The following is a 22,791-nucleotide window of genomic DNA, read 5'->3' on the forward strand; positions in this document are numbered from 1 at the left end:
ACCCGGGCCGCGTTCTTGTAGCGCAGATGTGCAGAATCCCAGCCACCCCATTGGAGGAGCCGCGCAGATCTGCGGACATCTGCGCTACACGAACGCGACCTGTCATTCTATTCCCTGTTCCAGATTAAATGGTATGGGTTTCCTCAATTAGCAGAGTCTCGGTTTGAGAAACAAATGTTTTTAATAACATAAGTATAAAACAATTTAACATGTTCTATCGTTTACCTGAATAATTAGCAAACTAAATGATTTTTTCTTTCTTTTGAAGAAAATAAATAAAGCTTTTTACCCCCACAATTCAAGACATCCATTGGCTTGAATTATTCTTAATGTCTACATTTTGCTAGGTTGTGGATCTTCTATTCATATTATGTCATTATATAGCATAATTTAAGTTATGCTATTATATATCCTAAATATATGTAGATAGCCCTTCTTTAAATGTACGTTTTCATTTTTTTTCCCTTGGATAATCTTGGTAAAATGTGTATGTCATTTAAATTAAATCTAATGAAACTGTGTACCCTAGAAGAAAAGCATTTAGATTTAAAAAAAAAACATTCCATTTTTTTTTTTTTTTTTTGCAAAATAATCAATTTATTGTTAATCTAAAACAGTACATAACTATTATCAGACAGTTCCATAATTAGCCAATTTCCATAGTGCTGACCTTCCCCTGGCCAAGCACATCGAGGGTAGATCATTGTTATGGTATGTTTTTAATCCAAAAGTTGATTTAAGTCAGGAGGGATGGCAGCGCTTTATTCCATATATGTTATGCATATCCAGTCGAGTAATAAAACAATATGTTCTTGCATTCTGTCATTCTGGTTTCAGCAACTTTTCTTGTGCTTCTTGAGATCTCTGTAGTCAGGCTAATGAGTCTGAAGGCAGGCTTGTGGAAGCGTGTCACAGGGCACCCGTGCACGCGTGTCTGTGCACTCACACTCTTCCTTCAGCAGCGGCTCTGCGGGCGTGTTCTCCCCAGCCTCTTCCTTTCTTTGAGCTTTGCCTTGGCAGACAAAGCAGCAGGCTGTATGGCCTTGTTGGCGACAAGCTGGGCAGGAGAGGACAAGCTGGTAGCAGAAGTCTGTGGAGCAGGGCTGGTACTGGTCCCATGGGGTACCACAGTACCTGCATTCTGGACAGAGAAAGCAGAGATTTCAGTTAAAAAATAATCACCATAAATGTAGTCAAGTGTCTTCAGTTTCTAGCAGTTTTCCAAAATAGAAAGCAATCTGTTATGCAGAGCCATTATCTGATAATAGAACAGGGCAGTGCAGTGGATTAGTGCTTGCTAATGGGAATGCTATCATTTTGGTTTGAAATATTAGGGTTAGGTTTTACAAAATATATTAGGTCCAATCTTTTTTTAAGCATTTCCCATATCTTCAATATTGCATTTAATTTTATTTTTAAGTTTCCCTTTAACAGTTTTTAATAGCTGGCATGTCTGTCTGCCTACCTTTAACTCTGATATAGAATAATTTATTAAACATAAAAAGAAAGAAAAGAAAATACACGTATTCACTTTCTGAAAATGTTATTTTCCTGGGTTTAATTTACTGGTTGCCTGGTACAGTTGCTAAACAGAATTTATTCCTTTCTGGATTAATAATTTCTTTTCTCTTGACTAACAAAACCCCATCTGCTACCCTGCAGAATACTGTTTTTTGTAATTTTCTGAAGCACTATAATTGCCCTTACCTTAGTCTGACCTACCCTTCCCTCATTTAAACATGTTTGTACACTGCTTTTTTTTGTCACATAATGCAAATTAATAAAATAAATTAAAAATTGATTTACACCATTTTGCTTTTAATTTAAAATGTCCTGTCTTCTGAAAACGGACCAAATTCAACTCTCCTTATGAAATATGTTCTGTGCATTTAAGTGATGGATATTTACTCAGTTGCTTATGTGTGTTCGCATATGCTACTAGAAAGTGTTCATATTATGAGGGCAAAGTTTACCCGAGATGATGTCACTGCTGGTAGGAATAGCGTAGCGCTCGTCAAATACAAAGAGTTTTCCTTGGTAGAATCCCTCAGGGAAGCGCTCCACATACTTGTGAATGCCACCTTTCAGCTGGTACACCTCTGTACACACATCCTGGGTTTGTGCATAGCAACAGGGAAAAAGAGGAAAGGCATTTGTTTTACTGGTATAAAAATATAACAACAACATATCTGTGATTGTATTTTAACTAGACAAATTAGCCTTCATTCATACTACAAATTTAATAGAATTGAGTAAAAGTTAGCATGTATCTGTTTGAACTGGGAAAAAAAGGCTGAGTTCTTGATTGTCCAAGCTTCTGAATGAGGCATTACACCAAAAACAGTTCTGATAATATTTATAAAGACACTTGATTTCTGATATGAAGGAAGGATGCTAGTGTTAATGGAAGTTAAACGGACTCTGACCTTTGAGCGGAGGTAGGCCGAGCCTCGCTCACAGCGGATCCCCCCAGTGCAGTACATCAGGACTTTCTTACCCCTGAAGAGCTCCAAATTCTTGTCCACGTAATCTGGGAAATAACTGAATTTACGGATATCAGGAGCCAAACATTTGGTGAACTGTCCCTAAAAAGAAAAGAGATAGCAGCCAAAGCCATTGTCTCATTATGTTGGAATGTTATAATTTAATGACATTCATTAACAATGAAAATGCTACTGATATGAACTGAAGCTTATTACATAGAGTAGGTTTTCCAGTAGTGGTCCTGGTGAGCCCCAGTCCAGCAGGTTTATAGGTCAGTTTGTGAGCCGTTTATCTGAAGGACAATAGTTCCCTTAATTGAATAAGAGATTTGCCTAATTAATCAAGAATAAACACGTTACCATTCTGTAGAAACTGGTTATTCAGGATCATTTATAAAACTAACTGGATTATGGCTGGGCTGGAGACCTAAACAGAAGAGTGATTTCCTATTCAAGTACCAGCCAGGCCAAACCTTGTTTTTATATTGATATCTGAAGAAATACAGTTTTAAAATAAAAATAAAAATCTCAGATCATTCAATGAAAGAGATGATTCCTCAAATATCTACAGGTACTCACAATTTTGCTCTCATAGAAGTTCCTGCAGTCCAAGAGAATTGTGTCGTTGCTTGAATTGCCTTTTAACAGAAATGTTTCCACCTCTTTGTGAAACTCCTCTGGTTCTAAGTGGGTTCCTTCCATAAAATCATCACCATAAAACAAAAAGAACAAAAAAAGTATCTTTATTATATTAGCCAGAAATTAATTTTTACCTGCAATGTATACATAATGCAACATTAAAGATCTGCCTTTTCTAAACTGAACATTCACTACAAAATGTTGAACTTTGGTAAACTGAGCCAGAATCTTCATATATGTGACATGAATCATATAATTTGAATATAATTTTACAGTATTCATCTTTAAATGACTAGAATATCAGGCCAAAACACATGCCTGACCAGATTATATAAATTCATGTCATGAGGCCAGTGAGAAGCATAGATTCTTATACATACCAGCAAGCCTGTAGGAGAGTAGATCTGGGTCCACCCCCATGGGAACAATTTCTTTAAAAACTCCCACCTTTAAGTCTGGGAAGCAGTGAGCCCCCCCCTCACTGGTCTGTAAAAACACAATTGTTGTAATTAGTAGTTTCACGATCAATTGTAAAAGGCTGTATTTAAAAAAAAAACTATGTACATATTTAAGATTAATGACCACTGACTACAAGACCCAAGAATACATTTATTATTAAATATCATTATTATAGTTATGTAATGCAAGTACAATGTCAAGCATGCATTACCAACATTTACCTTGGGGGGTTGTTTATGTTGAGAAGATACTTGCAGTGGCAAATGTTAATCAAAACATATGAAAACAAAGAAACACTACAAATACTGCACACAGAAATAGGATAATGGAGCAGAAGGTTAAAAACAAACCCATTTAAAAGCCTAGATAGCCATTAAACTTATAACTACTACCATACACTTAAAATAAGTTTATCTTGCGATATTCTTACCTTGAAGTCATTGTGGCACATGATCTTAAAGATTGGATGGGAAAGCATTGCCTTGATATATAACCCAGTGGCCACTTTGCTGCCTCCTATTGTCCCATTAATTCCCTCTGTGGCAATTCGTACCTTCAGAGGAAACCATTTTTTTAGTCTTTTTAGGTCAAGCTGCAATCCACAGTGGCTCTCAGATCAGGTAAGTTGTTTGATACGACTGGAGCCTAATCCAGTTATCCTCTAGTGACTGGACTCCCCCGTACTAATCTTATTTCAATTTGCCACAGATTTAATACAGTTAAGAGAACACTTGGAAAAGGATGTTTTAATCTGGAGCATTTCCTACACTCTAACCTAAGAACTATAATTCAGGAGTGGGCAGCCCCATGCGTCACATGTTTTGGCACACCAAGATTTCTGCATGGAGCACAAAGAGACTTTACTTTTAACAATTCCATCCCAGGTTTGGGTGACTAACAGAACTAAATACACAAATACATCCTACTGCAGAGCTTGTACAATGGTAATCCAGAGAATCCAGGTGTTTTGCGTAGGAGCTTTTGTGTCTCCCTACCTTGCCTTTAAGCTGCAGCTTTTGACAGAGTTCCCTCTGCCAAGCACAGATTGGGTGGGGTGTCTCCAGGTGACAATAACAGTAATACAGCAGTACTTCACCTGGGCCCCTGACAGTGAAACATAGGTCACACACATAATTAGTCCTTTTCTATACAGCACACATACCAGAGTCACAACAACAAAGATAATGTCAAACTATTTATTATAATTGCAACATTCCAACATTAGCAGAAGGAAATAAAAACTTTTAAATTATCCATTATATCTTTCTTTTTGCGTTGAAAAAACAAACAAACCTTTACCTGTGCAGTTGGTCCTCCGTTAAGTGGCTGATGTCAGGAATCCACAGTGACACATCCCATGCTTCTCTCTTCTCCCCCACAGGGCTCTGGGCTGGAGGCTGGCTGTCTCTTGCCTGGCCTCTACTCCCCACAAGCCTGAGGATGGCAATGGTGTGCTCCTGGATCTCTGCATCATGTGTCTTGGCAACGTGTTTGTGAATGGAAGCGGCCTCCTTAAAGGTCTGCTCACAGCAGTGCCAATGGGCTTCAAGATCACCACTAGACAATTCTGCCCCCGATGCTGCAGCCTTCTTTGAGTGCACAAAAATGGCAAATGCCTAAAAGAAATACAAACACGCTTACAACTTTCATTGGTATTCAGACCCTCACTTGTAAACGGTCTTGATCCTTATCAGCTAACTTTTTTTGAAACCCAAAATAATATAGTATATTTGCACAAACCCATAAAAATGCACAAGCCTTTATCTTCATCAGCCTTCATTGTATGTAAATAAATCACAAGACCTAAACCTGAAACCTAATTATATAGAAGTCACTAAGATATTTTAACTTTTTATGTTCTTGCTAAAGAATTAGGCATGTGCTTTGTAACAATAATGAAAGAAAATTCAGTTCGTACTGATTATGTTACTGATACCATATACTGTCAAACTAAGGTAATCATTTATGAATCTCAGAGAAGCAAAAACATCCTTGTAAACTAAGCACAAACCCTGCAGCATAGAATAACATGAATGTCTTACCCTCTTCTTTGCAAATGTGTACTGTTTACGAAAGATAGCTTCAGATGGGGGCTTCAGGAGCTTTGAAGTTGGGAGGATAAGGTTTTCAACTTCCAACTCAGGAAACACAGAATTGTCAGGTTCATCCGGAGACATATCAGATGCTGAATACATTTCAGTTGTGAAATCAGTCTAGAGGCCAGGGGAATCTGAGATAAAATAAAACCTATTTAGAAATGTAACAGACAAATGTAGTAGAAAGGATAAGCTCAACTAACAGGTTTAATTTACATTTAACACACTACACAAGAATACATTTTAAGGAATAGATTACAAAGCATGCACAGAATCCAAAAATAACATAAGACGTATACCATCTGTGCATCACTATTATTTCACTGCACACTACTGTATTTCTTAATATATACATTCTAGTTGATTGTGTTTTATTTCTGGTCATAATATCAGTTTTCATGCTAGCTATTCCTGTAAAAATAATTTGACAGGAGGTGCTCATTTAATGGAAGTCATGCTGAGAAGTGTAATCAACAACAATTGCAAACATTTAAATTTCACATTTGTTTCAGATGTGTAGTGTTTTTCAAATTTGAGCTAAACAATTTTCCTTATACATCTCCAGACATTAGAAGACATTTTCGTACATGAAGTGAACCGAACTGAATCACCCTATGCCATTATCCCGAAATGTATTTTAAATGTCTATAATCTGTCTGTGGGGACACCCAAAACTGTAATTTCTGCAGGTGAGGCAGAGGGATGGGGACTGCGACTAAAGATTACCTTCATTTTAAAAGTTGAAAAATGGAGGGTGTCAGTTTTGTGTGCTTATATTTTGCAAATGGACCTTAGCAACACTAACAGATAATTATTGCACAAATATATACACTTTTGGTGGCCAGCCAGATTAAAGATTAATTTTCGCACATTCGGACTTTCCTCAGGAGAATCCGGTGAGACATCTAGCTATTTATAAAACTTAAAAATAGTTCAAGCCCCCTATAAACTACTTTCTGTACGTATACTACATACTGTATTCTGCCACTGGACTATTGTAGAATCGGTGACATAACATCAGCCATACTAGCACAACAACAACCTTAAAGTGAAGTATATATATTTAACAAGGTGATACATGAAACGGAACATACATATAAAATAAATGATTACTTTCTCACACCTGACAACGTCAGCTCCTCCGGAAGACAGTTTGTGTTGCACTCATACACATGCGGACGCAAACTGTTTCCGGGAACGTCGCCGTGACCCGGAAATGATTGTCCGGAACTTCACAGCCATATTGCGGCGTTTGTGGTGGTGAGGAGCCGTTGTTTCCAAAGTCGTTTTGACATCGAACGATTTGTGCGATTTAAGTGCACAGTTTATCCAATTTAAACATTAAATCGGATATTTTATTTAATATCCAGGGGGGTTTGTTTTAAAATCAGCAAAATGTCGAGGAGGCGGCACAGTGACGAGAACGATGGTAGGTGGCTTCTCATCTGTCGGGTTTCTTTTGCAGCATTGCTCTGTGTGGCTACTTCTGTTTTTCAGTACTAAATACACAGCAAAGCAAAGATGTTTTATTATATTTACTGTAAGCACGTGAATACCATATATAATTATGCACATATTGAATTAATAACTGAGAAAACGTGCATCTTATCTCTGCTATTAACATCCTAGAAAGTTCTCTCATGTCCACCACTCCAGTTAACGGTAGAAATGAAGCGGGATGTCATTTGCCATTCACTGAAGTGAAAGCGATTCATGTGAACTTGCTGTGTTTTCTCGGGTATTTGCATGATATGGGCGTTAAAATAAAATTGGGGTGCACACGAGTCAGCGGTTAAATCCGTTTTGTTAATTGAATGCTACAGAAAATGTCCACAAAGGAAATATGCCGCCTCTGTTGTATTGCACAGAATGCAAAAACCTACTATTTTCAAATTGGTTTTACTTCGAAAACATACAGACAAGGAGTGTTCAAGGGTTTGGTTCATGTTTTGTTTTGCTGTAATTTGCACCTCAAATTATTTAATATGCTTGTTTGCAAATGTGAATTTCTGAATAAAAAGTGTTTACAGAGCCTAAAACTGTAGATGTGTTATATATTTTACTGTGTATAGTCATACTATATACGCCTTTAGTCACAATTGTAACCAATGTTTTGATGCATTACTTGCTGTGTATTTGAACAAGTGGAAAAACTGCTACAGCCAAATGTTGCCTTTGTTGTTTGTTACAGGGGGGCAGCCTCATAAAAGGAGAAGAACATCAGAGCCCATTGAAATCGAGGATCGCCTGGAATCACTGATATGCAGGGTTGGCGAAAAGGTGATTTTTCTCTCTCTCTCTCTCTCTCTCACACACACACACACACACACACACACACACACACACACACACACACACCTTACCTGAATATCACCTTGCATTACGTATGGCAGTGTTACTGTTCGATAAACAAATTCTCAAATGCTAATACCATTAGGTAAAAGTCTATTAAATACTTCTTGAAATAGTATCATAATTAAAATGCAACCTCAGTTGGTTAAGTGTTTAATGCTTTATCACAAAACTATGATACTTTATCATATAATATATCCCCTTACATGTATTTTTTTGTTTCAGAGTACGTCTTCTTTGGAAAGCAACCTCGAAGGTCTAGCTGGTGTGCTGGAGGCTGACCTGCCAAATTACAAAAGTAAAATCCTGCGCATCTTGTGTGCCGTGTAAGTTTTAATATTCTGGACTACTACAGAGCTACACTGCCCTATAATCTGGGACATACTTTTAGATTATAGAGCTGTGACTTTTTGAGGGGATACTCAGTATGCATTTCATAAAGGAAGTAAATAGATTATTTGGTTATTAGTTGTGAATGTTTTAGTGCGTCTGCAGAATTGGGGTTTTCAAAAGAGATCAGTTATTTTTGATAAACAGACATGCACAGGACTGTGGAACATTATGGGTCAACTTGTAAATGTAATTTAACATGTAATATTGACAAAGAGGGTGGTAATGATACATTGAATAGTAACAAGGGTGGAAGGATGAAGCTATTAGTTGTTATGGTAGCTTAATCATTTTCACCATATAGATATTCCTAGAGGAAAATGTGTGTGTGGTGGGGGGAGTTATATAAATCAAAAGCAGAGAGAAAGCGTGATGTAGTTATGCAATGATGCTGTAGAACTATATTTACCTATTCAGTTTTCATCTCTATGCCTTAAAGGGTTATCCAGGAAACAACAACAAATATGAATGTATTGGCTGAAAGGCATGAAGTGACAAACTAAAATAGTGATTAGTCATCTTAGCTTTCATAAATGTAGCTTCAGAGGTGATCTTCAAAATTGCAAAAGACACCCTCCTATCAATTTAAATATTATTTGGTAAGCAATTTAATACATAAATCTAATATAATTTAATAGTGTAAGTACAGTTAACACAAGGAAACAGACGTCAACTGAAGTAAACGTCTTGCTTTTTAGACTTATTTTTTATATAAAACCACCTCCTTTCTGCCTGATTCAGACATCAAAGCTAATTTTAAAGACTAACCCCCTGTGTTGATGTCCACAGGGCACGACTGCTGCCAGAGAAGCTGACGGTTTACACAACGCTAGTGGGGCTGCTCAACGCTAGGAACTATAACTTCGGCGGGGAGTTTGTGGAAGCTATGGTTCGACAGCTCAAAGAGACTTTGAAATCAAACTTATACAATGAAGCTTTGTATCTGGTAAGTCCACACATTGATCAGTTATCAGTTAAGCAATATACAGTTTTTGTTGCATTTAGATACCAGCAATTTACTTACATTATTGATGTCTAGCATTTATTCATAATTGGTAGAAGAGTGTTGCAGCACAATTTTCTTTTTATAGTCGAATGAACACAAGTTATTCCACAGGGATTTTTGTCAGCTAGTTCTTTTTCTGACAGATTGAAGCAGAAGAAGAAACTTATTTCTTTAATCTTGAGACTTTCTTCTGGAATAGTTGTGTATAGCTTGCCCAATTGACATGCTGCATATTTAAAAGTTGAAGCGAATTGGCAGTATTTTGCTAATATTAAACTTCTTATGAGTTGTCAAAGTGAATTCCCTTAACATGAAGAATACATGCAATCTTAAAAGATCATGTTAATCTTTTAACCTATATTCAGGCTATTAGATCTTAAAATGCAAACAAACATTTTTCTTCATCTGCTTTTCTTATCCAATATAATGTCTTCCACTTATGTTTGCTACTAAACACTAAAATAACTTGTAAATCTATAATCATGTTTTTCTTCTTTTTGAGGTTCGTTTCTTGTGTGATCTGGTGAATTGCCATGTGATCGCCGCTCCTTCCATGGTGGCCATGTTTGAAAATTTCATTAGTGTGATACAAGAGGAAGACGTGCCTCAGGTGACTTCTGAAGCATACTCCTATAAAATATACTCCTAACAATGTTTTATGTGAATTAGCAACTTTGTCCTTCATAACTGTAACCGATATTTAATAATTTGGCTGAATGTAGTATTTAAAGAGAATAACCTTATTGATCCCTTTTAATAAGAAACTCATTTTGGTAGGGTTCTAAACGTATCCTTTATGAAATGATTTAGCCTACTTTACATCAGTGTATTGTAATTTGATATGTTGGGCATAACATGTGCTTAAAGCAATTTCAAAAGACTCCTATGTTTTAACACCCCCAAACCCAGAAAGCTGAATTATAAGGCCAACTGGATAATGAAGTTAAGGATTATTCATTCTGTATTTCTGTATCTCTGTAAAGTCAGAGGGTTTAAGTAAAGCAGTGTGTGACTTGGTTGTATGTGCTGTTTCAGGTGCGTTGTGATTGGTATGTGTACGCAGTGCTCTCCTCTTTGCCCTGGGTGGGTAAAGAGCTCTATGAGAAAAAGGACGTAGAGATGGATCGTCTGCTCAACCAGATCGACGGCTATCTGAAGTAAGCAGGCATGCTGTCTTTTAAAACTTCAGTGCTTGAAGCTTATTCAGTTATCTTGGGGCTTCACCTTCCAAATGCTAGATTATCCTCTTGTTTTCCAAAGTTATCATCCATTTTAATATCCGACTTTACAGTTTTTGTTCAGAGTAAAAAATAAAAATCTGTGGTACTTGGGAAATAGATTGTTGAAGTTTGAGAGGCCGTCTGTGCTGTTTTCACTAAGATGTGTACTGCCGTTTTAGGAGACGGCAGAAGATCCATGTGCCGATGCTGCAGGTCTGGACAGCAGAGAAACCACACCCCCAGGAAGAGGTGACCATACACCAAGGAGGACTATTTATTTCTGATTTTATTTTCTTGATTTAAAACTAGTTAAGCATCCTGATTAGTTACTTTTTATTTTCCAAGGGTTGGAAAGACCTCTAACTTCACCTCATTGAATACTGTGTGAAGGATTTAATTAGTATTTTGTGGTCTGCCCCCAATAAAATAACTCCTCCCCCCCATGTAGATTATACTGAAGTGGCCTCCCCACTTGGAAAATTTAAAAACGAACAAAAAACAATCAGTGGATTCTTGCTAATTGGGATTCACTCATACAATATTAATTTCCTGAGACTTAAATTGGGCAGTCTTCTTTTAGTGAGTTATTATAACGCATGGTCTTTATTTTTAGACAAAGGCATGTTTGGATTATTTTACTGAGCGATGGAAAATGACAAGCACAATAGCATTGAAAGTTTTCGATTTGACACTTACAAGGTAATCCATAATTGAACAGACATTTTCCTGTCCCTTGCCAAGTCTTTTTCCCAACCTCAACCTCTCTCTCTGGCCCTGCCTTTTGTCTTCGTCTCCCCCTGCATCCCTGTGCAGCAACTGGACTGCCTGTGGGCTCAGATCCAGAAGCTGAAGAAGGACCGCTGGCAGGAGCGCCACATCCTGCGTCCGTACATCGCCTTCGACAGCGTGCTATGTGAGGCCCTGCAGCACAATCTGCCACCCTTCACCCCCCCGCCCCACACAGAGGACGCGGTCTACCCCATGCCTAAGGTCATCTTCCGCATGTTTGACTACACAGACGCCCCTGAGGTGAGCCTGTGAGGAAGGTGTTGTCAAGGCTCTAGCTGGGTTTGAAATCCAAGTGGTCAAATCTGACTCTGCTCTTTCATTCCCCAGGGCCCTGTCATGCCTGGCAGTCACTCAGTGGAGAGGTTCGTTATTGAGGAGAATCTGCATTGCATTATCAAGTCCCACTGGAGGGAGAGGAAAACCTGGTGAGCTGCTCTTTGTGTCACCTGTTAATGTTAAGCTCTTATAATTACAGTAATAATGACTTTTCTGAATTCACAATGAAAAACTGGAATTGGGCTGAAGATCTATTTGTGATTCTGATTGGAGTATAAAATGGTGAAACGTGTTTTATAAAGAGGAGATTGTATAAGTAAATTATATATCAGAAAACATTTAAAGGATTTTTTAAGTCTAAGCAAATCCTGGGTAAGAGAATAAAAAGAGTGTAAATGTTTTTCCCTATTATAATGTTTTTTGTTCTTTTCTCTGCAGTGCTGCTCAGCTTCTTAGCTACCCAGGAAAGAACAAGATCCCTCTGAATTATCATATTGTGGAGGTACGTGAGCAAGTCAAAGCCTCTTGTGTAACCAGTAAGGCTGGTCTGAGTCCACCTCATTTACCAAACGACTGTCGCTCAACCCATTACGAATGCAGTGTGTATATGTGTTGAAAGACTTGAAAACTGCAGTCCGTAAGTGATCTCCAAGCAACCTGAAAGAGTTTGAGCAAATCTATCAAGCAGAATGGGCAAGAATTTCACCAAGACGTTGTGCAAAGGTGGTTGAGACTTACCCCCCAAAAATACTTATCCAATCAGCATTTTTCAGTTTTCTCTCTTTAGATTTGCGGACATTTACTTTTATCTTACTCTTACAAGTACTGCAACACCATAAGAAGGGTCTGAATACTTTTGCTTGCTATGGCATGGTAGGTCCAGGAGACCTCATGTCAAGGTTGAAGGAGTCGAGTAAGCAATGCAAAATTAAACCTTTAACATCCTGCTGTCTGTTTTCTACAGGTGATTTTTGGGGAGCTCTTCCAGCTGCCAGCACCCCCCCACATTGATGTCATGTACACCACTCTGCTGATTGAGCTGTGCAAGCTGCAGCCAGGCTCTCTGCCACAAGTGGTATCCTTTTCTTGTTCTTTTAGTTATTTGGATGTTTAATTTAAAGTCCTTTCAACTCAAACCAGCAAGATCCTCTTAATAAAACACTGGAAAGAATTATGATTTTGTGTTTGGAGAATGCAGCCTCTGTAACACATTTTATTATTATTATTATTATTATTATTATTATTATGAGCTCATTCTGTGTTTTTTTTTTTTTTTTGGTACCTAGGTGTGAATGCTAACTTCTCACTGCATGACTTAGCACAAAGATCTAGCAAGCTAGCCTGCCTAATACAAATTATAAATGCAGAAAGGAAAAATCCTGTCTGAACATGCATTGTGCACTCTCCCTTAAAAACAGACTTTATGTGTATCTTAGCTGTTATATCATTTTAAAATGTCTTTACCAATGACAATGACCTTAATTAGAATCTCCCAGCTTGCCCAAGCCACAGAGATGATGTACATGCGCCTGGACACCATGAACACCACATGTATAGACCGGTACGTTTCAGAGTCCTTTGCTCAGCATTCAAAAATGGATGCTCTGTGTCTTAATAAAGTAAAGCTATAATGTATTTAAACGTATCCAGATCCTTTTTAGATGCAAACAAGCATGCTCAGCAAACACCAGCAACTGTTTTCAGTCCTTCATATGTCATACTTTTGGTTTTGATCTAAAAAAATACTTAACAGCAGTGCTTAATTTGTGCCGGATCCTGCCAGAACAGGATTAGGGACCTCTCGGGTTTTGAATGTTTGTGCCGATCCGGTACCTCACGTGGTAAAAAATCAAAAATTATAACTCAAAGTGTAGTTTAAATTATTTTTAACTTATTGCCATAACATTTATATCATGCAAATCATTAATAAGTGGGGATTTGAGTACATAGCACGTTGTTTTCAGCACTGTTCTGTACGCATTCTGGGTCCTGCGCTTGCCTCGTCACCCCTCCACTCTCATATACGCTTTGCGTTCCGGCCCCTTCTGATTTACTAATTAAGCACTGCTTAACAGATTCTGCTTCTGTTATTTTGTGACTAGAGTGCAGTATGTGTAAGAATATACACAAGGGACCATAATGTTCAACTGAATAATGAATTGACTGTACAGTAGTATTTGTATGTGGTTGTTTGCAATTTGTTTTAATTACAATTATCTACTTTGTTTTACAGACTTATCAACTGGTTTTCTCATCATTTGAGCAACTTTCAGTTTAGATGGAGCTGGGATGACTGGTAAGTACAATCATGATATATACGTGTGTGTGTGTGTGTGTGTGTGTGTGTGTGTGTGTAGAGATATGCACATACACACTTGACCACAAGCAAAAGTGGACTTTGACTTGTGAGGCTGGAACAGTGTTCACTAAAAGCAGGACTATAAAACAGCAGTAAGTTTGTTGAAGATAAAATCTATATATAAAATTTATCTTTATTTTGCATACTTTGTTTTCTAGGTCTGACTGCTTGGCTCAGGATCTTGAAAAGCCTAAGCCCAAATTTGTGAAAGAAGTGCTTGAAAAATGTATGAGGTAATTTACATTTCTTCTTTCCCATGATTCAAAGAGTAAGTTTTCCAAACTTTCTGTGTTCATCATGTACTTTGAGTCAAGTGAAAGGGGGATTTCAAATCTTACAGCATTTCATAGTTTGCCAGTGTTGGACACAGAAGTCACTTCTGGTAACATACTAAGACAAAAAAGTGTCTTCAAATGTCTCACCAGACTTTTCTAGACCTAGTTTAACTTATGTATTATACCTCTGATAACAGTCTAGTGTGGGAATACTAAAATGAAAATGTTGCTTTCAACCACTCGCTATAAATATTTTTAGTCTCTGCATTTGTGTACACACAATTGATGTGTCCTGAACAGCCTTGATTATGAATATTAGGCCAGAGTATGTGCTGCCATTACAAAAATCATAATGTGTTTCACTGGCGGTTTTAGCAGTGAATCTGTGTTTGGTTCTAGGATAAGAATTTTGTTGGCATATTTTTTATAGGCTGTCTTATCACCAGCGGATAGTGGACCTCGTTCCTCCTACTTTCTCTGCGTTGATCCCTGCAGACCCAATTTTCATTTACAAATATATGGATGATACTGGCAGTAAGTCGTTTTTTTGTGGTTGCATCCCCCCTTTACAAAAGATGTTAGAAAAAATTGTTTGACAATCACAATCAAGACATTTAATTTACATTCTATTAAATGTAACCTAGCGTCACTGTTAACGCCCCTCTAACTGCTGAAAATAGTCCAGTTTAGTTTAATTGTTAAATGTGTACCAGTTGTTCTTCCTGTAGTCATCTTGCATTTGATTGTGATCTGCTCTTAGGCATGTTTTATCTGTACTTCAGTGGTTTTGTTTACTGTGAGCTCCATTCTTTGTCTTAGATTCCCTGCCAGGCTACCCTGTTGCTATGACCATCAGTAATGCCATCAAAAACCGCACCACCAATGAAGAGATACTGACCATCCTGAAAGATGTGCCCAACCCCAATCAGGAGGAAGATGATGGTAAGACTTTTATTATTTATTGTTTGGCAGACACCCTTATCCAGGCCGTTCTGTTCCCTATTGTAGAGGTTGTTCGGGAATGCTAAAATATAACTACATTAAGAAACCTTTATGTTAGAAATCATTCCCAGTTCTTCATTTATTTATATTATAAAAGTGAAATAATTGTCAGGTTATTTTGTCAGTTTCAAATGATCAGTGGTTGTATGAATGAGTCAATGAGGATGGTTGTCTCATGCTCTTGCAAACGCTTCCCCTCTGGGCAGATGAAGGAGAGAGCTTCAACCCCCTGAAGATCGATGTGTTTCTACAAACTCTGCTTCACTTGGCTGCCAAGTCCTTCAGCCACTCCTTCAGTGCTTTAGCCAAGTGAGTGTCGATTCCACATCCCTCTCGAGTCTGGCGCGAGTGTGTGTGTGATAACCCTGCTGTCATAAGAAACGGTGCTGTTTGAAAACGTCAACGATGCTCCCTTCTCCAGGTTCCACGAGGTGCTGAAGTGCTTGACGGACTGTGATGAGGGGAAGCTGCATATCCTCCGAGTGGTGTACGATGTGTGGAGGAACCACCCCCAGGTGTGTGTGCAGAGTGCTCTATAGCACTAGCTCAGGCATCCAAAGCCCTGGTCCAGCAGCAGTCTGAGTAAGAATCTACCATCTGAACAAGTGCTTTGGCCTGTTTTCCGCCACTCTGAGACCATATCTTCATTTTATTGTGGTGCAGATGATCGCAGTGCTGGTGGACAAGATGATCCGTACCCAGATTGTGGATTGTGCTGCTGTGGCAAACTGGATCTTCTCTCCTGACATGGCTCACGACTTCACCAGGTGAGTGTACAGCGTATGAGATTGAGTTGCTGCGGTTTCTATTTCAATTCCTAATATTTGTGTAATAAGTGTACACATAAGTGTATGTTTTCGAGCATGTCTCTATGCTGATTGTCACCAGGTTCTACGTCTGGGAAATCTTGCATTCCACCATTCGTAAAATGAACAAACATGTGCAGAAGATCCAGAAGGAGTTGGAGGAGGCCAAGGAGAAGCTGGAGAAGCAGCACAGAAAGGTAAGGCCCTAGCTATGGCAAGACCAACAGCCTTTGGGCAGCTGAATTGACATTGTAGATATAAGACATTAGGCATGAGCTCATTAACCACTGCCTTGCCAGACACCTCCAGGATGTGAGCAATTTGATTAAAAATCCATAGTCCTCTACTGGGATTTACTGTTGCAATAGTTTTTTCTGTGACATTCCATTAACTATACCATGTGATCGCAGCAAAACCAAACGTGCATTAAGTGGTCTAATTCCTCTTGCAGAAGGACAGTGGCGACGAGGATGATTTTGAGAAGAACAGCGACGAGGAGGACGGGCAGCTAGAGGAGCAGATTGAGCGGCTGCAGGAGAAGGTGGAGTCGGCACAGAGCGAGCAGAAGAACCTGTTTCTGGTCATCTTTCAGGTGAGTGTAAAGCAACTGACCCCCTACTGCAGAGTACGGGAAAATACATCACACCTTATATGATGGCACTGAAATGTCATCTTAGCCAACACTGTCAACTGCGATCTCAGATTTGAATGAAATGTTTGTTTGCATCACTTATGCTCTTATTAAAAAAAAGGGAAGTGTCTGTGTTGGAAGTGATGGCCGTCTCTCTCTCCCCCTCAGCGCTTCATCATGATTCTGACTGAGCACCTGGTGCGCTGCGAAACGGCCAGTGTGGACTTCAACACTCCCTGGTACAAGAACTGCATTGAGAGGCTGCAGCTGATCTTCCTCATGGTATTCAACCCCTTATCCGCTACCACAATATATACAATCAGATCGAGCTATAAAAAGCAAACTGAAATGTCAGTCATATTTTTAAAAGTGCAGCTTGTGATTTCCACCATTGAGTGCATAGAAATGCCCGTCAGCTACAGCAGGGGTGGGCAGCCTTGGTCCTGGGGGTCTGCAGTGTCTTCTGCTTTTTGTTCCACCTCTAATCTCATTATTTGCTGATTTAAAAACAAACGGTGCTGGGGCCTCCCAGGACACGGATTACCCACCACTGAACTGGTAACGCCAGTGAAAGTTTTAGAGGCTGTGGGCAGAATGTAACGCTGGTGTTTGTTGCAGCACCATGTGACGATCCAGCAGTACGTGGGGACCCTGGAGAACCTGCTGTTCACGGCCGAGCTGGACCCCCACATCCTGGCTGTGTACCAGCAGTTCTGTGCCCTGCAGCAGTAAGCCGCCCCCTCCTCGCACACACTGGGGGTCTTCCACACAGGACAAAGACTCGACATTTCTTGCATCAAGATTTCCAGTTTAGAGGAGCTTTTTTTTTTTTTTTTTTTTTTTAATTTCTTTTCCTGGGGAGGGCTGGGTATTCGGGGATGTTAGTGTATGGAACAAAGAGTACACCACTCCCTTTGTGCAGAAAGCATGATGGAAGCTGTATTTTGTTGGCATAAAATGTGGAATTTCCCTTTTTTTAAACAACCCTCCTTAAAAGTTTTGTTTGGCTTTTTCTTTCTAACCCCCTGTACCCAGTCCCATGCTGCGGAGGCTAAGCGGTTTACCTAGAATTTCATTCAAGAGAGAGAGTTAAAGAAATGCACACAACCTGAGCTTCCTTCTGCAATGTGACTAAATCTGAACTGATTGGCCTTTTTGTTTTTAACCTTTTAAGTTCTCAATGACCATCCCATGCCATCCAGTGTTCAGAGCCCATTGGTGTTCATTACTGTAGTGTAGAAGAGCTTGTGAAATGCAGGCAGGTTTGTATGACTTGCCAGGTCAGTGGAAGGGAGATGATTCTGTGTGAATTGATGTTGAAATACACTGGAATCTGTTCCTGTTTTTTTATATAATGGTGTCTTTGACTTCATTTTTTTTAGATTTTGAAACCATGGGTATCATCAGACAGTGGTTCAAATTAAAAAGAAATTTTCCCCTATGAGTGTTTCGTAACATTTTTGATTTCATATACACACTGTAAGTCCCAGGCCCAAGTAGAGTTTTTATCTCATTATTTGCAATACCAATTCAGTACAAATCAAACTGGATTGAGTAGGAAGGGCTGCCCTCATCCTAGATTTGAATAAGAGAGGTTACAAAGGAGGGCTTACATTTCTGGTTACCATTGGATCATTTTGTAAGATTGGCTGTGGCTCAAAAGTAAGATTGCAGTTATCTTTCCAGTCAGTTAACTGCAAACTATAAACAATCAAATGAACCAGTCTGCAGCTAAGGAAGGAATCAAATTCAACTTCAGCAAGTAAGATCATAAAGGCAGTTTTTTTTATTAAAGCACTTGCATAAATTAATCTCTGAATCCCATTGCAGCTCTACAGTGACAGTTTAAAGCTGCAGTTTGGCTTCAGCTCTCAGTTGCCCCAGCCATACAATATTGATAGTTGTAAATTTGCAGAAAACCATTACAGTGGTTTAAATGTTTTGTAGAAATTTGTAAGTGTTTATCCTGAGGTTAATTTGTAATAGTATCGAGAGATTAATAAAACAAAAACAGCTTTTCTAAAATCTGAGGATTTACAGTACAAATTCACAAACATTACTATATTTATTTACAATATACACCCACTATTTCATTTACTCAAAGGTATAGTGACACCTGCCTATTACTCATTCTACATCATGATTTAGCCAGTGACAAACACAGTGAAGGGGTTAATTCACTGTGACATGCTTCATCTGAGGGGTCTATATATAATGCTATACATGCCTAAAATATGACTACAAAAAAAAAAAGTCCTGTCACGTTTGTACTTGAAAGCTGTCACTAATGCTATCACAATCTGTCTTGGCGGTATATTTTGAATTCCAGAAACCTTTCTTTGTGTAACAATTCATTTCATTCCAAGACAATTCAATACATGCTTAAGAAAGATGTATTTCTTCATAAACCAGCCAACATCTCCAAAGAGCATTAATCTGTCCCCAGCCCACTGAGGAGGTTTATATAGAAATTCACACATATACAAAAATGTAAGGTACACCGGTTTCAGCACCATGACATGATACACACAGTTCCAATAAATAACGTCTTATTGATTTGAATTCTACCAAGAAATCCTTTCTCCAGGCAACTCTTGGGATAATGGCTCTGGAATGATGTAAGAACGCTGCTCCATTTGATCCATAGACAAAGTTCACATTTTCTCATAAGTCAACTCGTGGCCACAGGTGCTGCAGATCTTCCTGTAGTTATCGTCGTCATCCAGTGCTTCCTCTGGTCCGTAGCTGTGCTGGTGGGCGCTGGAGTCTCTCTTCCACATGCTGCTCCTCACTGTGCGCCGTAGCTCTGCCAGGGAGAAAGAAACAAGGACGTGTTACTTTACAGAGCGGCTTTCTCTGTATAACTCATCTATTTACCATTCTCAATGATCTTCAAAGTGGTGATCATGTTACAATGTCCAAACTGAAAGACACACCTATACAGTGTCGGCATTAACCATCCTGGTCCTTCAATTCCAAACCGCTGCAATGGCTACAACTGAGGGCAGAGGGATCGTACCTTTCACTTTCTTGTCGAACCGCTTCTGCTTTAGTTTCTCCCTGTTCCCCACCCGCTCTTCTCTGGCCTCCTCCAGGGCTTCCTCGCTGCCCCACACCTCCAGAGAGCGCTTCACCACCTGCAGGACCAGGACATAGTAAATGTGAAATATCTCCCTCTACTGGTCACTGAACTGTTTTAATTTTTATTTCCACTCAATTATGTCTAGAAATATATTTGAAATAGTCCTCCCCCATCCAGAGAAAGCCTGAGACGCAAAGAGACCCGCTCACCTGGAGCCTGAGGTACAGTTTCATGTCCCCCCATCGTGGGTTGTGCGGGTTCTTCTTCAGCACGTATCTCAGCATGGGCTCCCGCTTGTCCAGGTCGCAGTCCTTCAGCAGGTATTCGTTCTTGGCCTCGGAGCGGGTTATTAGCTTGTGCTTGCTTTCGCTGTCCCTGAGATGACAGAGTTGCCTGACTGAATGGGGTCAAAACTCATTTCCAACATCAATGGAACGCTGTGACTTAACATTTTTGCCAGCTAAAGGAAAATGCTCCCAAAATGCGGTCTTGTGAGCAGAGGGCTTTACCTGCAGTTGTCACAAACGGACAAGTCAAAACTATTGCTGAGGTAGGAGTCCATGAAGGCTTTATCGCATTCTTCACACATCAGGTAGTCAAACTCAACCACTGGGCCTTTAAATAAGACAAACAAAAAAAGCATGAAAGGGTATTCATCAATTTAAACTACTGAAACCACAGGTGGAAATGGTAACTGTCAAAGGCTGTAGTAGATTATCCAGTGTAGATCTACCTGGCCGGTGTACAACATCCTTCGTTTTGTGCTCCTCCTCCTCCTCCTCCTCCTCAATGAAGAAGCCTCCACCTGAGTCAATGGTTTTGGGAATCTTGGCACAGGTTCCACCTACTCAATAAAGAGAAAAGACTCAGGTCCAGACTCAATTTAACGTTGCTATACTCAACACTACAGGCAAACTCATGACTCAAACGATGTGCTAATAATAGGAAAAAGCCAATTTGGTTAAGAAATGGTTTATCTCCCTGCTTCCCAAGCAAATATATTTATATTTGGTATTCCTTTTTTTTCTTCCCCCAACAATACAGACTGAAGCACTCCAAGTCTCCTTCACATGAGTCAAGATTCAATAACCTAGTTTATGTTTAGCATCAATATGACACCGATTGAACTGCCTTCATGCACGGTTGTGTATCAGTAAACTGCTGCAAAAAGGCCCCAAACCTTCTCCTGAAGAATATGGCCTGCTGGCAACCCTGGCTTGTCTCAACATGAGAGCCCGCTGTCTGTTGCGCTCAATCTTAGCTCTGGTGGCTGCGGACAGTGGCATGCTCTTCGTGCTCTCCTGACCGCCTTCATTTGGAGAAGGGGCGTCTGCTGCTGCTGGCACATCTTCTGGACCAGTAACAGAGTCCATGATCAACTGGAAACACTGCCCTGTGTACTTCCTGCACAAATAATACATAGTGATGGGTGTGCTAGAGGAAAGTTATACACATATTGCTTCTTGTGCTGATCAAATCTGAATTTTCGTCATAGGTTCCAGTCTGCTTGCATCTGCCTTGGCTGTCTTCTGAACTGTTGTTATATAGGCATCATATTAAAGGCCTGCTTGGATGGCAAATGCAAATTAAACATTTTAATTCTATAACACGTTGATGACAATACTGACCCTACTCACCAGATCTATTTTTAATTTAGTACAACAATATAGCCTAGTTAGGCCAGATAATTAATGCAATACAGTAGAAACTTTTTGACTTATACAGTTACGTGTTCTTCACAAAATTAGAATGAAATGAATATAACATTAAATGATTTATTTGTAGAATTCAATGAATACATGAAGTCGTCTTAAATCAATATCAAGTTGCACACTGTCCCCATCTTTCAGTGCACTTTTCAGTCATGTTTTTAATTATTGATCTTTTCGTACTTTGGGTTTACAATGAAAGCGATTGGTAAAATGCACAGAATGCACTACCTGCAACCAAATGACAAATGTCGTTAAATACTACGTTGTTTTGCCATTCTCACACTAATTTAACAAACAACACCGCATACATATTCATAGTACACTTCACTGTATACACATAAAATATACTTACCGTTTATTTGTGGACTTGGATCCAGAAGTACAATTCAGATTGTACAATATCCAATGAAACAACCCTCTAACAACTGTCAGTGCTACTTGCAACTGTTGTATTAGCTTTATTAGTTCCAAGGATTGACGTGGTATGTCACTGATGTGTTCATCAAGGTGTGCGGCGTACACGTCATGACGCAGATAAGCAGTTAGGAACAATTCAAACAAATATTTGATTATAAGTTGGATGTGTCTTTACAGAGAGAACAGACGATTCCCTGAGCTCCTGGCGCATGTTGATGACGTCTGACGGGTCACACCATAGACAGCTCATAGAACTAGATTTCCAAAGCGCTGAGATTTCAGTCCGCCATCTTGGGTGAGAATAAACCGCACCGCTAAAGGCGCTGTAACCAATGTGGATTTGCAGTTACACGCAGCATTTACGGGATTTAAGTTATTTATCTGCTGTGTGATATTAGCAGCGAAAAGCAATACAAACTTTCTTCTCTTCATAATCTCTCAATGATGTAATGAGTGGAGACGGCATGGTCAGCCAATCCAATAAAACACACACGTCGAGACAGAATAGTAGCAGGCCTAGTAGTACCAACAGGTTTATCTAGAAGTATTAGTATTAATACTAGTATTATAACGGGAAATCAAATAACAGGCGGTTTTATTAGACCCCTTCTGTACTGTACTGTACTGAGAGAGTTAGCCTATAATTGCACTTAATAAAAAAGGAGTTCATCATTTGTCATCTGTATACAGACAGTGAGTGTATAGAGGTAAATGTATAGGCAGTTAAGCTTCCATCATTTCTATTTTAAAAATATTAACTATAATGTAAGGGCATTTTATTTGAAACATAACCTATA

The 22,791-nt window shown here is 39.2% G+C and overlaps 3 protein-coding genes across 5 annotated transcripts; 1 reads left to right on the forward strand and 2 right to left on the reverse strand.

The window, feature by feature from the left end:
* Positions 1-571: 571 nt before the first annotated feature.
* tstd2 (thiosulfate sulfurtransferase like domain containing 2) lies at positions 572-6,868 on the reverse strand. Of its 3 annotated transcripts, none has more exons than XM_066720224.1 (10): positions 6,801-6,868; positions 5,624-5,811; positions 4,881-5,197; positions 4,577-4,685; positions 4,012-4,134; positions 3,503-3,608; positions 3,063-3,178; positions 2,427-2,585; positions 1,974-2,112; positions 572-1,141 (listed from the first exon to the last, which is right to left on the reverse strand). In XM_066720224.1, exons 2-10 carry the CDS (start codon positions 5,774-5,776, stop codon positions 876-878), a joined length of 1,488 nt encoding a protein of 495 aa, XP_066576321.1. In that variant the 5' UTR covers positions 5,777-5,811; positions 6,801-6,868; the 3' UTR covers positions 572-875. The 3 variants fall into 3 exon arrangements, with proteins under 3 accessions (XP_066576321.1, XP_066576323.1, XP_066576322.1); XM_066720226.1 differs by having other exon boundaries at positions 6,791-6,857; XM_066720225.1 differs by having other exon boundaries at positions 6,772-6,839.
* A 60-nt stretch (positions 6,869-6,928) lies between these two features.
* Positions 6,929-17,779, forward strand: ncbp1 (nuclear cap binding protein subunit 1). The gene is made up of 23 exons (XM_066720223.1): positions 6,929-7,106; positions 7,869-7,957; positions 8,255-8,355; positions 9,209-9,365; positions 9,928-10,035; positions 10,461-10,582; positions 10,825-10,894; positions 11,459-11,674; positions 11,762-11,859; positions 12,149-12,212; positions 12,675-12,785; positions 13,207-13,271; positions 13,944-14,006; positions 14,228-14,302; positions 14,775-14,878; positions 15,164-15,286; positions 15,553-15,655; positions 15,768-15,861; positions 16,010-16,113; positions 16,235-16,349; positions 16,604-16,744; positions 16,952-17,065; positions 17,402-17,779. The coding sequence occupies exons 1-23, from the start codon at positions 7,073-7,075 to the stop codon at positions 17,513-17,515; spliced, it is 2,385 nt and encodes a 794-aa protein (XP_066576320.1). The 5' UTR covers positions 6,929-7,072; the 3' UTR covers positions 17,516-17,779.
* A 767-nt stretch (positions 17,780-18,546) lies between these two features.
* On the reverse strand, positions 18,547-22,206 carry xpa (xeroderma pigmentosum, complementation group A). The gene is made up of 7 exons (XM_066720228.1): positions 21,930-22,206; positions 21,046-21,269; positions 20,599-20,709; positions 20,375-20,480; positions 20,075-20,240; positions 19,803-19,920; positions 18,547-19,589 (listed from the first exon to the last, which is right to left on the reverse strand). Exons 2-7 carry the CDS (start codon positions 21,236-21,238, stop codon positions 19,438-19,440), a joined length of 846 nt encoding a protein of 281 aa, XP_066576325.1. The 5' UTR covers positions 21,239-21,269; positions 21,930-22,206; the 3' UTR covers positions 18,547-19,437.
* Between the last annotated feature and the right edge of the window lie 585 nt (positions 22,207-22,791).

Source organism: Amia ocellicauda, chromosome 13 (assembly GCF_036373705.1).
Source record: "Amia ocellicauda isolate fAmiCal2 chromosome 13, fAmiCal2.hap1, whole genome shotgun sequence".
NCBI classification, from domain to species: domain Eukaryota; kingdom Metazoa; phylum Chordata; class Actinopteri; order Amiiformes; family Amiidae; genus Amia; species Amia ocellicauda.

Coding starts and splice junctions, on each gene's coding strand:
- ncbp1 (XM_066720223.1), top strand. CDS start 7,073: ATGTCGAGGAGGCGGCACAGTGACGAGAACGATG. Junction 14,879..15,163: donor ATATATGGATGATACTGGCA/GTAAGTCGTTTT, acceptor TCTTTGTCTTAG/ATTCCCTGCCAGGCTACCCT. Junction 15,287..15,552: donor CAATCAGGAGGAAGATGATG/GTAAGACTTTTA, acceptor CCCTCTGGGCAG/ATGAAGGAGAGAGCTTCAAC.
- tstd2 (XM_066720224.1), bottom strand. CDS start 5,776: ATGTATTCAGCATCTGATATGTCTCCGGATGAACCTGACAATTCTGTG. Junction 5,198..5,623: donor ACACATTTGCAAAGAAGAGG/GTAAGACATTCA, acceptor TATTTCTTTTAG/GCATTTGCCATTTTTGTGCA. Junction 4,686..4,880: donor ACGGAGGACCAACTGCACAG/GTAAAGGTTTGT, acceptor TTTCACTGTCAG/GGGCCCAGGTGAAGTACTGC.
- xpa (XM_066720228.1), bottom strand. CDS start 21,238: ATGGACTCTGTTACTGGTCCAGAAGATGTGCCAGCAGCAGCAGACGCC. Junction 20,241..20,374: donor TCCGTTTGTGACAACTGCAG/GTAAAGCCCTCT, acceptor CTGTCATCTCAG/GGACAGCGAAAGCAAGCACA. Junction 19,590..19,802: donor GTTCGACAAGAAAGTGAAAG/GTACGATCCCTC, acceptor TCTCCCTGGCAG/AGCTACGGCGCACAGTGAGG.